The sequence below is a fragment of the Haemaphysalis longicornis genome, unplaced genomic scaffold (genome assembly GCF_048455015.1).
Source record: "Haemaphysalis longicornis isolate Haplotype H1 unplaced genomic scaffold, Haemaphysalis longicornis Haplotype H1 scaffold_7, whole genome shotgun sequence".
NCBI lineage: Eukaryota > Metazoa > Arthropoda > Arachnida > Ixodida > Ixodidae > Haemaphysalis > Haemaphysalis longicornis.
In genome coordinates this window covers 193,908,809-193,922,192 of record NW_027526422.1, presented here as the reverse complement: position 1 = coordinate 193,922,192, position 13,384 = coordinate 193,908,809, and the positions used below count along the sequence as shown (strand labels likewise).

At 47.9% G+C, this 13,384-nt stretch overlaps 1 protein-coding gene and 1 pseudogene across 4 annotated transcripts in view; one reads left to right on the top strand and one right to left on the bottom strand.

Annotated features, from left to right (window-relative positions):
* Nucleotides 1–10: 10 nt before the first annotated feature.
* LOC144147361 (zinc finger FYVE domain-containing protein 21-like) overlaps nt 11–13,384 on the top strand; it is a 99,040-nt gene continuing 85,666 nt past the window's right edge. The window contains exons 1-3 of one of the 4 annotated variants that reach the window (XM_077679471.1): nt 11–268; nt 794–844; nt 12,589–12,833. In XM_077679471.1, the coding sequence (XP_077535597.1) occupies nt 149–268; nt 794–844; nt 12,589–12,833 (416 nt within the window). In that variant the 5' untranslated portion in view covers nt 11–148. The remainder of the gene's footprint in view (nt 269–793; nt 845–12,588; nt 12,834–13,384) is intronic. The other 3 variants (XM_077679474.1, XM_077679475.1, XM_077679472.1) reach the window with 3 other exon arrangements.
* On the bottom strand, nt 10,960–12,562 carry LOC144144863 (zinc finger MYM-type protein 1-like; annotated as a pseudogene).

The window sequence follows — 13,384 nt, the reverse complement described above, 5'->3', positions numbered from 1 at the left end:
AGTGTCGCGTTACGCTTGTTTTGCGTTTTTCTGGCTTCATCGAGGGAGCTGGCGGAAAAGGGGTGTGTGTTGTTGTCCGTGCGTGCCCGCAGCATGTTTTGCGGCGTGAAGTAAACGTGCGTGGTGCTGCCCGCAACCGAGTGGCAACATGACAGCCGTGCACAAGAAGCTGGTCAAATCCAAAAGCGGCCTGCGTATCGTCGCAGTGGGAAGCGACGAGCTCAGCCCCTTTCACTTGGACGAGCCGCCGTGGACACCCGACCGCGAGGCAAGTGTAGTAGCGCGCGCGCGGACGGACGCCTTTGCACAAGTGCGAAACGCGATAGTCTTGAGCGAATTCTCCGGCGTTTCCCGCTCGCGACGACTTCTCGCCGTTTGTGGAAAGCCCGTGACACGGGCGGTCTCGGTTTTTTGTCTAATTTCCGAGCGAATACGGTATTGCGTCTTTTGATTTGGGACGGAGATTTGAACCTGTTGCGCGTGGCTGCACGGACTAGGTCAAGCGCTAAAAAAGATTGATCACGTGACCTTGAACGTGTAAGCGTGCCATAACGACCCGGTAAAATGGGTGTAAAGTGCGCGACTTATGCATGTGCGTGCGTGTACGCGATACAGCTGCATGCTAGCGGTATTGCTTGCGGTGGCGACCAACGCGTGCGATAACGACAGCTGCTAGTACCTTGCCGTTTTCCCTGCTATAGTTTTTTTCTTTTTCAACCCGTTTCACTAGTTTCGCGCTGTGTATTTTGCACCGCTTAACCAATACCCGGTTTCGCTGTTCTTGTTCTTGCAGACTGCTGATTGCGGCCGATGTCGCTCCAAGTTCGACTTCATAACACGGCGGGTAAGTGCGGCAGGCTATGTTTGCGTTTCCTGACTTGACTTACGTTGTGTCACTGCTGCCAGCTGATTTTTAGTTTGCTAGTAATTCCAGAGACCGTTAGAAAGAGGGAGTTCTTATCGGCGCCTTTGATTGCCGGTTGGGCACAGTTCATCAACGCTAATGTTCTTGTCGCGTAATTGTTTTAAACTTGTCCATTCTGGAACATTTTTTTTTGTTTTGTGATCGTCTCACGATAACAGTGATTATCGTGAAATCCATGTGGAATTTTTTGGTAGCTGCAAATTGCTTGGAAATTAATTCGAGATGTTGGAAATCTGCCTCCACGTGGCTTTGCGAATTTCGTGGCGAGTTTTAATGCGACATTTGAACACGCATGGTGATTAGATAGTTTCAGTGAGAAGAAAACTGCAACCTGCCGTCTGCTGAAATTCCTTGCACGCATATTATATGAGCTGTGACAAGGCTATACTGAAGCTTTCTTGCTACTGTTTAATGAGTGCGGGAATTCCTGTTCTACCAACACTGCAATGCCAAAGTGGCTGTGTAGGCGGCAAAACAAAAGCCATCTTTTGCAGGCATTATCTGCTCTAGTGACGACTTGACCGTCCCTAACAGAGGCAGCTGCAACAGGTTATGGCAAAACATTTTTTTAGTGTCTGAATTTGGCTTTCAGAAATGAATGGTTTTCTTTCAAACTAATGTGAACTTCTGCAGTTGTTATGCGCTCTAGTAATAATGTGTAATGATAATTTGTGCTCAGACTTCACACGAAGGTCGCATTTTGTGGTATATTTTGTTCAACACTGGGGACGACGGTGATACTTACCTATTTATTCTCAAAAATAGATAAAAACGATTTTCGCCTAGGGGAAAATTGCGGCGGTTTTGGACGTGCGAGCCAGTGCAAGCTGATCTTGGAACGATGGTGCCACCTGGTTTATGCAGAGTGAAACGAACAAGCAGTATTCATGCTCCTTCCATGGCAGCAAGGAGCCAAATGGGGTAGCTGACAGTTGGAACCTGTGAAACCAGGTTTTCTGATCGTCTGCTACCTCATTCGACTCCTTCCACGGTAGTACACTGTAATGGTCGGAAGAAGCCAAATGAGGTAGCAGGTGACCAGAAAATGTGAAAGCAGGTGAGGTAACCAATCCAACGTTTATTGGCATTGAACTGTGAGAATATTTTGATTAGTATCAGCTGTTATGCAACTATTTGGGATCACCGTAAACTAGGGACGAAACAGATTTTCTGATTGCTGCTACCTCATTTGGCTCCTTCCTACTGTGAACCCCATCATCCATTTCGCGCACACCCACAGGTGGCGCCACCCGCCGCGGTGGCTCAGTGGCTAAGGCGTTGCGCTGCTGAGCACGAGGTCGTGGGTTCGATTACCGGCCGCGGCGGCCGCTTTTCTGATGGAGGCGAAAAGCAAAAATGCCCGTGTGTACGAGATTTCGGCGCACGTTAAAGATCCCCAGGTGGTCAAAATTAATCCGGAGCCCTCCACCACGGCGCGCCTCATCGCCTGCGTTGCGTCGGCGCGTTAAGTCCCACAATCCATCAATCAATCAATCACAGGTGGCGCCGTTGTCCCAAGGTCAGCTTTCCATAGGCGAAAATCGTTTGTATTTATTTTCAGAGTAAACAGGTAAGTACCGTTGTTCCCACTGTCAAACAAAAATGCGACTCTCGTGTGAAGTTTCAGCGTGAACCGAGCAGCTGTTTGCTCAGGAAAAAAAATTTTAAAGCGTTCCAATTATCGTCGTAACACTCTGTATTGTCATATGGGGGTAGTCCCGGCCAACGTTCTTAGATTACTTCAGTTTCGCGGCTTCCCATACGCGCCCTGTGTTCGGCGTGGCTGGAACGGTCATCGCCGGAACTAACGGCGCTGCCGTCGAGTCTTGCTTCATAGCTCGCGCGTCGTCTGTTAGAATGGGAAAGCGCCGACGTACCCCAGTGCGTGCGGAGTGCATCTGATAGCTCCCGCCCTTCTCAGGTCGCACAACTCAAGACGCACCTTTGTATTTATCAAATGGGTGTCCATGTGGAAGCGTTAGATCGCAAACAGACAAAGTACAGAAAAGAGTGCACAAGACGGGCGCTGACTGGCAACTGTCTTATTAGTTTCCATTGCTTTTTCTTGCGTCGGGGAGATCGTTTGCGACTAAAATAACCGCTCAGCGGGCGTTCACCGTCGAAACATAACTTACAAAATTTGCAAATGCGTGCGTCTAATATGCGTTTGCGTTGTGGTTAATGTGAGCGCTTTTTTCGCATGATCTAACAGGATTACGAGGCGAGGTAAGGCTCGGGAACCGAATATTCACAAAACTGAGTGTATTATTATGTGGGGTTGACCGTTGTATACGTTCACTTCTCCCACTCATTGTTTTACTTTCTTTTCGATGCATTAGGTGGCAGGCTGACTGGCGCACTTTCGTACGGATTTCCACCTTCCTTCCCAGAATCGAGCGCCACGCAGTGCAACGTTGTTGCATGTATCTGTAGCTGAACACTCGCTATTTCAGTGCCAGCACCCAAAAATCACGTTAAAGCTTATAAGCTTTTACTGAGTACGCTTCTTATCAAGTGAATAAAACAAAACAGATTCACGGCAGGAATATTTTTATTGAGCACGCAACTTGAATAAAACAAAACAGATCCACGACAGGAATATTGATCATTGAGTATGAAGCACTAGTCCAAGAAGATAGCTTAAAGTAGCTTTGCCTTTTTCCTTGCTTGCTGTACTTGCTGAGTGACCAGCATTTCACTGTTTTTCTTTCTTTAAAAGAAGTGCATTCGCATGACAACATAAAACTTAATGACCATGGCACTAACTTCCTGGCAGTGCTCATCACATCCCAAAGCAGGCAGAGAAGCCTTTTCCAACTCATCTATCACTTTCCAAAAAAGGTCACCAAACACAAGAGACTTGTTCAGTTTCTGGGAAACGGTTTTCTCCATCTTCTTTACTACTGTGTAAAGGATCAATGACGGTTCTCAAAGACACCCTGCCTTGTATGAGCGAAGTTCAGTCAGATGCCTCTGAGGCAAGTCAGAGTGATGCGAACTGAGTTGCTCGGGGGAAGCTGTCAGTATTGGCGGTGAGCCGGACCACGGGCGGCGCTGCGAAGCGCGTCTCCGTGACAGCAGCTTAGGGATTCTCGCATATGTCGTCTGCTTCACTCGGGCTCGCTCTCCCCGCTATTTCTTTGCGCTCAGTTGACGTCTGATGCTTGTGCGCACCAGATTTTACGAGTGCGTAACTTTTTATCATAAGAATAGACTTAAAATCACAAACTAGCTCAGGGCGTGAGTTTAAGTATACTTTTGGATACCGCTAAAACATTGTCGGCGTCGTCCCATTCCTTGCGAAGCCGGTCCTGTGCGTAGCACGAAGAGTCGGAGCTAGGCGTCAGCTTCTGTATTGATCAATCTTTCTAAAAAAGAAAACAGCCAAGTTCTAGTAACCAACAACAACGAAAATACAAGACCAAAACAAATTCCAGGCCTTTGGGGCTGTCGGCTTTGGCACAAGGTATTGCGATTCCCGGTAATCATATGCAAGGTAGAACAGTTTTAAAGCAAAGCTTTTTACCTCTACCCCCCAAGGGTTCTTTCGCGACCGTTGGTGTCACCAGAAAACTCCAGCGAACAAATAAAAGAATTTACTGGCACCGCCGGGAATCGAACCTGGAACTAATAGACCAACAAAGCGAGAGCCCGTTGTCTTACCGATTTAGCTACGAGCCCACGCGAAGACAGGGAAGACAGATGGTGTCCTCACCAAGCACATCTACGGGTTTACCCTCTGCGTTCTCGCTGAATGCCACGTGAAAGCGTCACGCGACCACTCACGCCCGTCTAGCGGCCCTGTGCGCACCTTGCTCATGTGCTAAGAGTTACAAAAATTAAAGGAAGCTCACACCAATGCATGGCGTCTCACTTCTAGTACGCCAATGTGCTAAAGCCTGTGGCATCCAGTGTTCATGTAAAAAATCACAACTCCTTCTCGTCCCCCTCACGCCAAATCAAGGAATACATTCAAATACTCCTTGAAGGCCAGGCCATCACTCCAAGCCCCAGCATCAAGATCCTGGGCCTACATCTCGAGGCTAACACCAAGAGGGACGTTTCCTTGCAGCGCCTCAAAAACAGCATTAATCAAACTATACACATGATCAGGCGAGTTGCCACCAAAAAGCGAGGCCTAAAGGAATCCGGTACCTTTCAATTAATTGAAGCTTTTGTCCTCTGGAGAGTCACTTACGTCAACCCCATGTCTTCTTCTCGACAAGGAAGACATAGAGATGCTTTATATAATGATTAGAAAGGCGGTCGAGCAGGCCATTGGTATTCTCGTGAGTGCGTCCACACAGAGGCTGCTTAGCACGGAGCTCCACAACCCGGTGGAAGAGCTGATAGAAGGCCATCTTTCTAACCAGAAGGTCCGACTCAGAACTGCAGTGGGCAACCGCGTGCTTCATCAGATTGGCTGGGCAGCCCAGAATGTCACTCCGCTTGACATACTCCCAGACTCTTGGTGACTAAAACTAGAGATGCTCCCTTTGCTACGAAATATGAACCCCTCACATGACGAGGGTCACCGAAAAGCACAGGCTCAAGCGCTAAACACCATCCTCGGTGGGGATCATGCAGTTATCTACACGGATGCCTCCACATATCAAGGGCAGCAATACGCCATCATCGTGGCTACCTCCAGAACCAACCTCCTTGCGTGTACCTCGCTTAGGACCCAAGAAATGACGGCAGCAGTAGAGGCAGCCATCACCTTGGCTCTCACTCAACCAGGGGTTCGGAGGGTAGTCACCGATTTCCAGCAAGCCTACTCGAATTACCAGTCGGGTTGGGTGTCCTGCCCTGCACTGCGCGTGCTCAGAAACGACTCCCAAAACGGTTCCATTCAGCTCATCTGGACACCCCCTCACGCTTCAATGGAGGGCAACAAATACGCCCACCCAACAAGCCTGCGCTTTTACCTCTTGTGCTATGGAGCTGCACGAGGACAGTCACCCGCTTGTCACGTTCAGGGAGATAACCCAGCATTATCACCTTCTGAGACAGACCGTACCTTCGCCTTACCCTGACCTTTCCAGAGAACAACAAACTCCTACGGCTCATACAATCCGGGCTCCTTCCCACAGCCTACGCGTCTTCACTTAATGCAACCGAATCGCTGCGCGGAATGTAAACTTTGCTCAGAAGTAGGAACACTTCGCCCCGTAATAGGGGTGTGCGACTTTAGCCCTGAGCACCCTCCTCTCTTTCTGTCAAGTACCCAACAAGAGCAATGGGAGATTCTGCTGTCCAGGTCCTCTCTACCTACTCAGCTTCAGCGGGTGGACGAAACACAGGCCTCGCGGACTGCAAATGGGCCCCACAGAAGAAGGAATCACTCCCCAGGGCTGCACTCTGGGCCATTCAGAAATCTGAACACAAGTATTTTTTCCTCCTCCTCCTTCTCTGCCGCAAATCTCGTCGCCTCCGTCCGCGGCGCAGAGACGGAGAAGTCAGATCGTCTAACACCGGGTTGGAGCTTACTTTAATTTTATAAAAAAAGTTTCCACTCTTGCTACACCAATACAACTCAACCAAACACTGTTCATGCATCATGCATTGATTTAACCTTACCAAGAATATCTCTTTGAAGTAATAAATGGTGTGGTTAAGTGCATTTCACTTCTCTCTGGTTTTACCATTTGTAGAGCGATGTGAGTGAATTTAAGTGCCGTCGCATGGGTAATCGTTATGGGTGCCGTTTACAGCTTTGCTTTCCAACCACATTCATGGGGTGGATTGGCGCGATTTTTTTTGAAACCTTGCTTAACGCTCGAAAGTGTTGCATCTCATCACTTTACGTTGTCATGACATGAAAGTATGCCGACATGCGCTATAGCACGCAAAAAATGTAAATTGAGTTCCAAATAACCATCTGCAAGTACAGGCGCGTGCTGGCTTTATACCAGGTTTCCAACCAGTATGGAGGTTTATTGATCAAAACAAGTCACGTCCACGGTAGATACAGTAACACTATTGACCTGGGGGTGGGGGGGGCTATTTTTTTACATTTTCCGCAGCCATATCTTCCCAATATTCAGATATGCGTTATAGGAAAACTGCACTCAAGATGATGTGGAAGAGGAGGAGTGGGAGGAGGGGGAAACTTTATTTAACTTTAAAATGGAGCTGATTAGTGGGCTGGGTCATCATTCCAGGACAAAAGAGTAAGAGTAATTCTCTTCAATCCATCGGACGTCATCCCGAGTAGACCAAGATTTATTATTTACACCTGGAAGGGTTGGAAAACGATAAAGAGCTGCTAGGAAATATTCATCGGTTTCGATTCTTTTAATATATGGACGTATGCTATTTATTGTGTTTGTTAGCGTGCATATCAAGCCTTCAACACCGTAATCATGTCATAATTGGTCGGGTTGAGAGTCAGTTGGTTATGATAACGATGTTTACGAGAGAAATTCGGAGCACAAAAGCTGCCTTTGAGTACTCTGGACAACGTTGCCTGCGGCGCGATCGCGGTGGCGTAGCACAAACCTTCTCTTTGTATTTGCATGTGAATAGGCAACGCACGCAGCGGATATGCATCTTCTTGCACGCATTCATAACGAAAGCCAATTTGTGAAAAAGAGAATAGCCATACAGGCCATGCAGCCTTAAGAAAATATACACACAATCTTCGTGAGCCTACCAAACATTCTCAAACGTACTAATAAGACATTTGTGATGGTGCAGAAAAACTAATGCGTTGGGAACACTTCATAAGAGCATCTAAAAAACAATTCAGGAAGCCTATGCATTTCGGATACTTATCGAGGAGCTCTGAGCGCTGAACCCTGCGAATAAGCAAGGAAGGACGAGTTATGAACGATCTATTGACCGAGGCTCTCAAGAAGGTCGTTCTCTCTCTCTCTTCAAGTGTTGCAAACTTGGGGGGAGGGATACAGACTGAAGTTATTCAGATGTGTCAGAAGCTGGCAAAAATAACTGAATTACTAGAAACACACTTTTTGATGCCTTAAAGCATCAAAGCGGGCGATTTCTAGCGCAGGCACTGCTGCCCCTCACAAGCGGAGTGTAGCAGACGACAGCGGCGCGAGTCCCTAAGCCGACGTCAGTCCTCAGTTAGTCAGTCAGTCAGTCCTCAGTCCTCACTAGCAACACAAACAACCCGGCGACCAGTCTCCCCGCGCTGCGACCACTGCGACCGCGCCAAAGGCTAGGGAGCAAGATTCGACAGCAGCGCCACTAGTTCACGCGACCGCCGTTCTGGCTGCCTTTCAAGCGGAGCTGCGAAACTGAAGTAGTCTAAGAACGTTGGTCCCGGCAGCAGAAATTAGTGCTTTGCTTTAACTGTTACACGGAGTGCGCACGTAGACAAGAAAGCCGCGTGCGCAGTGGTAGTGGGTTTGGCACCTGTGCTGGCTCAGTGGGTGTAACTTGAGCCTGTGACGTCAAGCTCGCCTGCAGTTGGGTGCGCACAAAGTGGATGGATTGCAGTCTTAAATTTTTCCACTCTGCTGATTTACCGCGCCAACTTCGCTGCAAAGCAAACAGCTTGGCTTTGAAGAAGCCATGAAGGCAAAGTGCAAGTTTGGTTTATATTGTCACTTAGCCAAAGGTGATGCAGTTGTCCTGAAAAAACGAGTTTATTGGAGTGAACTTGTGCTCCCCTAACAACTCAAAGAATACACAGGTGGCGAAGCAGCAGTCAACAAAGTGTAGGGCGCAGGTGAGTGTCGTCGAATCAAATACCGCGGCGTCTGCTCTGTGGGCATTTATTATTCGGCGCGAGGTTTCTCGAATCGTCGAATTGCATCGAGAACACTGTAGATCAAAGAAGACTATTCTAGGCTGGTGACATCAGTTCGAAACAGTGTCCCTATCAAAGGAGATAACACATGCAGCAATAAAGAATAAACAATGGAACACGCGCTTCACTTGACGCACAGATAACACAGCCGGTCAGCAAAAACAAACCATAAACAAGCCCAATGCATGGTTCGTGTCAGTATTTAAAAAAGACTGCTTTGTCCTGATAACAACGATGCCAATGTTATTGCAAACTCCTAAAGAAAGCAGATGGAGTGGTGGCGACTCCCCAGCCACATTCGGGCGATTTACCTGTGCCATCACAGAATCTTGTTTGGGCGATTGGCGGCCACCGACCTAAGCCACTGCCATGCAACCTGACTGGGTGATTGTAGTGGTGCCGCCAGTTCCGTTTTATCATACCACTTGGACGCCAGCATTCAGTTGCCTCACTGATAACTGTTTTTACTGCTGGCCTGTAGCAAGGAGTTTGAAAATTTTTTCAATATTTTTGGTGTTTCTGTTGGGTGAAAACATCTGTCGTGGCTACAATGGAGCTGCATTGGTTACCACAGGGCATTGGTGTGTGCAGGGGCCCGCATGAGAGGGGCCAATTGTCATCAGTGCACCCCTCCCCCCACCCCCAATCCGGCCTCGTAGAAAGTTAACCCTGCATTGTGCAAGGACATGCAGTGCTAATGATGATGGCTCTTGGGATGATTGAAATCATTAGCACGGGAAAGGAAACGCCGACTGGAAAGCTCCTCTTTTGTCTCAAACAAGCATTCATTCGCCCAAGTTTGGGCCATTCACTTCAATATCGTGCGGCCTTCGGATGTGGGGGTCTTGATTTCATCTGCTCTGCAGATGGAACAAGCCTCCGAAAACATAATAGCAAAGACTGCTCTATCATGGCTCATTTCTTGCAGTGCTTGTTGAAGGTGCATGGCTTCATTAAAGGCAGTAGCGATGTTGTCCTGAACAGCTCTGCTAACCTTTAAAATAAGTTGTAGAACAGCTTGGGCTCAAAGCTCATCAAGTGTGAAAGGAGACCCTTGCCTTGTGCTCTTGTCTCGAGACCCGCCGCGGTGGCTCAGTGGCTAAGGCGTTGTGTTCCTGAGTACGAGTACAGAGGTTCGATTCCCTGGCTGCGGCAGCCACTTTTCTGATGGAGGCCAAAAGCAAAAACGCCCTAGTGTTCGAGATTTCGGTGCACGTTAAAGATCCCCAGGTGGTGAAAGTTAATCCGGAGCCCTCCACTACAGCTCGCTTAATTCTTTCGGGACCGCCGGAAAAAGTGACGAAAAAGAGAGGTCGCGGTACAAATTTTTTATTACATAAAGCAAAGGCACCATCCTGCCTTAGCATATACCAAAATGCAGCTAATTATATGTTCTTTGACATACAGTACCAAGTTTTACTTCAACACTGACGATAGAACCATGAAAAAATCTGAAAGTAAGAACTTCGTAAAAAAACTACAGAAAAAGATAGAAAAAAGTGTAAATATAAAAATATTAAAAAATAATAAAATTATTTCAGGATATACAAAATCTAACACAATGCTTTGTTTCTTCATCGCAAAAGTTTGATGCGGCTAGGTGTAACTGGTTTTTTGTTTTGTTTGCGATCTCTTTGGCACTAAGGCGATGGCTACGTCTTCGCCCAGGTACACGCCGGGCTCTCGTCTCGGCGAAAACTTCATCCGTTTCTGCACTGGTGGCAGGAGATCACCACCATAGGTAGTTAACACCCTAGCGAACAAATATAAACCAGCCAGAACATATTTCGAGCGCACATATTTACTCCAGAGCCAATTGAAACCGAAACCAACACCCACCTTTGAGCGCGATTTGATGTTCCAGGCTGATCAACACCCGAATCCTCACTCGAGCTGAAATCCGATCTCTAAAGCCACATTCCGACTCTTCACTGCCTCTCTCATCGTTAAAATCCACAGTAGAAGGCGAAGATATGCGAGACGAGACGAGACGAGGCGGATTTCTTATCGCGCTCGCGCGAGTATGACGCCATGTTTGTTTACATTTGAAACCACTGCCCGTCAGAATAAAATATCTGATACGTTGCCGCCTGGCGATAAAAAAAGAAACTTCACAAAAGAGAAAACTCCAGTTTTCAAACTATCTCCCAGATGTCGCTAGGTGTTCCATAGAGCGAAAATTTGTATTCTGCAGGCTCGCGAAACCATCGATCATATGGGATCGATGGCCTATGGAGCGGTCCCGAAAGAGTTAATCGTGTGTGAGGCATTGTTGCGTTAAACCCCACAATCAGTCAATCAATGCTCTCGTCTCGGGGTATTGTGTAGACTTCAAAATTTTCGTTAGGGCACTTGCCGTTTGAGGGTAACTTTTACAAGTGGTTTTTACGGCTTTAGCACGACGTGCACACCTGGTCGTAGACAATGCCCTCAAAGTTTTTAGCTTTGTGCCTTCAGTTTGGCAAAGCCGTTCGAATACAGCAAGGCGCACAGCAGTGCTTTCACTGGAGTTGTATGCAATTTGCCGAATGCCGAAGATATCAAACAGCGCTGTTTTTTGCTGGCGACCAACATTCATTCACAAGCACCAGGTTCAAGCAGTGTGCATAGCAGTGAGCATACATGAGCTCGTTGTTCTGCTCTTTGCACTTGGCTTGAACACCGGATATGTGCCCAGACATAGAAGCCCCGTCAAAGAAGACAGCTCACGGAATGCCACAAAACATTGAGGCGAGTAAGCACTGCTTGTAACGTGTAAAACACAGTCGATGTCTAACTTTGTAAGCCTTTAGAGCGCAACAATTACTTCCTCCGGCCTATTAATTTTGCAGAAGTGCCTCACAATAACAGAAAGTTGCTTGTGATGACCACATACACCTATTTCATCACATATGAGTGAGCTGTTTTACCCTTCTATGCGCTCAATAATTAAAGACGTCATGGCTGCATGCAGTGACTCAAAGATATCATTCTGTGTCCTGTTACTGGTGTAGGAGGCATTTTATGGCCTGACTCTAGGTGATCTCGCAGCGCGAGGTCATATTTCCTTAAGAGATTAATAATCTCTAAAAAACAGGCCTTGCTCGGCAGCTTCATCACTGTGTGTGCCCTCTGAATGGCCTGCCCCCTTTCACAAACAGAACTGCCACATCAGTTAGGCGCTTTAGCACCTCACGATTTTGTTCATTTTTCTTTCACTTGAGACGCTTGCCGTTCAAAGCCTTCATCGAGCATAGAAGCAACTGATATGCTTACCAGGATAAGATACTGTTCGCAGGACCTTCATATTTTTCATGCTGATTGAACTTCTCTGTCGCTTTCCTCCAGTTTCGACATCCAGTGGGCACAAATGATGGGTCCGTATTCCTCCTTGATATGCCATTTCCCGGCGGAAATGCACGACAAGAACGGCGATAAACCAGGGGAACTTGTAGGCATTGTATGCCCCTGCACAGGCTGGGGAATGCCTTCAGTTACTTTTTGGGGCAGCTTAACCCCCCCTCTCGTTTTTGCTGCGGAGACACAGCAGTGGTTGAGGGGAAGTGGGTGGGGGGGGAACAGTGACAACACAAGTGTTGAGGGGAGGGATCTTGAAGGTGGTGGAAATAACCCGGTTCCTGAGACAGTGGGATTCTGAGACGAATGGGTTGATTGAGATCAGGTTGAATCGGGCCCCACTTCAGTGGACTGTAAGTGACACGACTGAGGCTTTTTTTTTTTTTTTTTTTTTAATGTTCATGGGGTCCATGCCGCCCCCCCTTCCCCCTTCCCCTGTGTGCACGCCTATGCCAAAGGGTTGTTCTTTCAAATTGAGCAGACTTGTACTTTGTCTTTGTGGCTCTTTCTTCAACCCCGCCCATCGTCCCCCCCTGTTCCCGGCACGCAGCACCACTGCCGCCGGTGTGGGCGCGTGTACTGCAGCAGCTGCTGCAGCCGGCGGCTTCCCCTGCAGCGCATGTGCTTTGTGGACCCCGTGCGCATCTGCCACGACTGCAGCCCCGTCACCCTGCGCGAAAACGACTTCTACGACCGGCACCTGCGCCTGCTCCTCGCTGGCGCCCACTTCCTCGTCTCCGCTCTGCCGGACACCGCGATCGTGCCCCACAGCTGCCGACTCTCTGCAGACCATCGGTGAGGGATTGTGCATTTCCTGCGTTTTGGGGGATGCTCCAATGGATACATGACGGGTGTGTGTGTGTGTGTGTAATCAGGACGTGGTCTTTCTACTGACTGGAATATGTCTGTGCTCTAAAGAGCTGAGCTGTGTGAAGTGCTGAAAGCATTCTCAGTGCATTCACGCCTGAGGGACAACTTTTGATGCCTAGGGTTGGCCGCTGGCCTAGCCTAGTCTCTGGCCTAGTTGGTCTCTGCTGTAGAAGTGCATCATTCGTTGGTTATTTTAGTTCCACTGGCCCTCAAGAAGACTGAGATGAAAAGTGTTGCTCCTGTTATTGAAATTAGCAAAGGTTTGCAACGTTGAAATTCTGCACTCTAAAATGGAGTACAAATGCTTTGAAAAGTAATTTGGATGTCGAATTAAATGTCAGAAGTTTTTTTTCTGAGTTAAAACGAGACTGGCAGAGGGGATACATTTAGAAAGCAGCAGATAGTATGATGAGTACGTTTATTATTTTCGAAACGGGAAGTGGTGTGTAAACAGGCAGGTGAAAATGCGTTCAGCC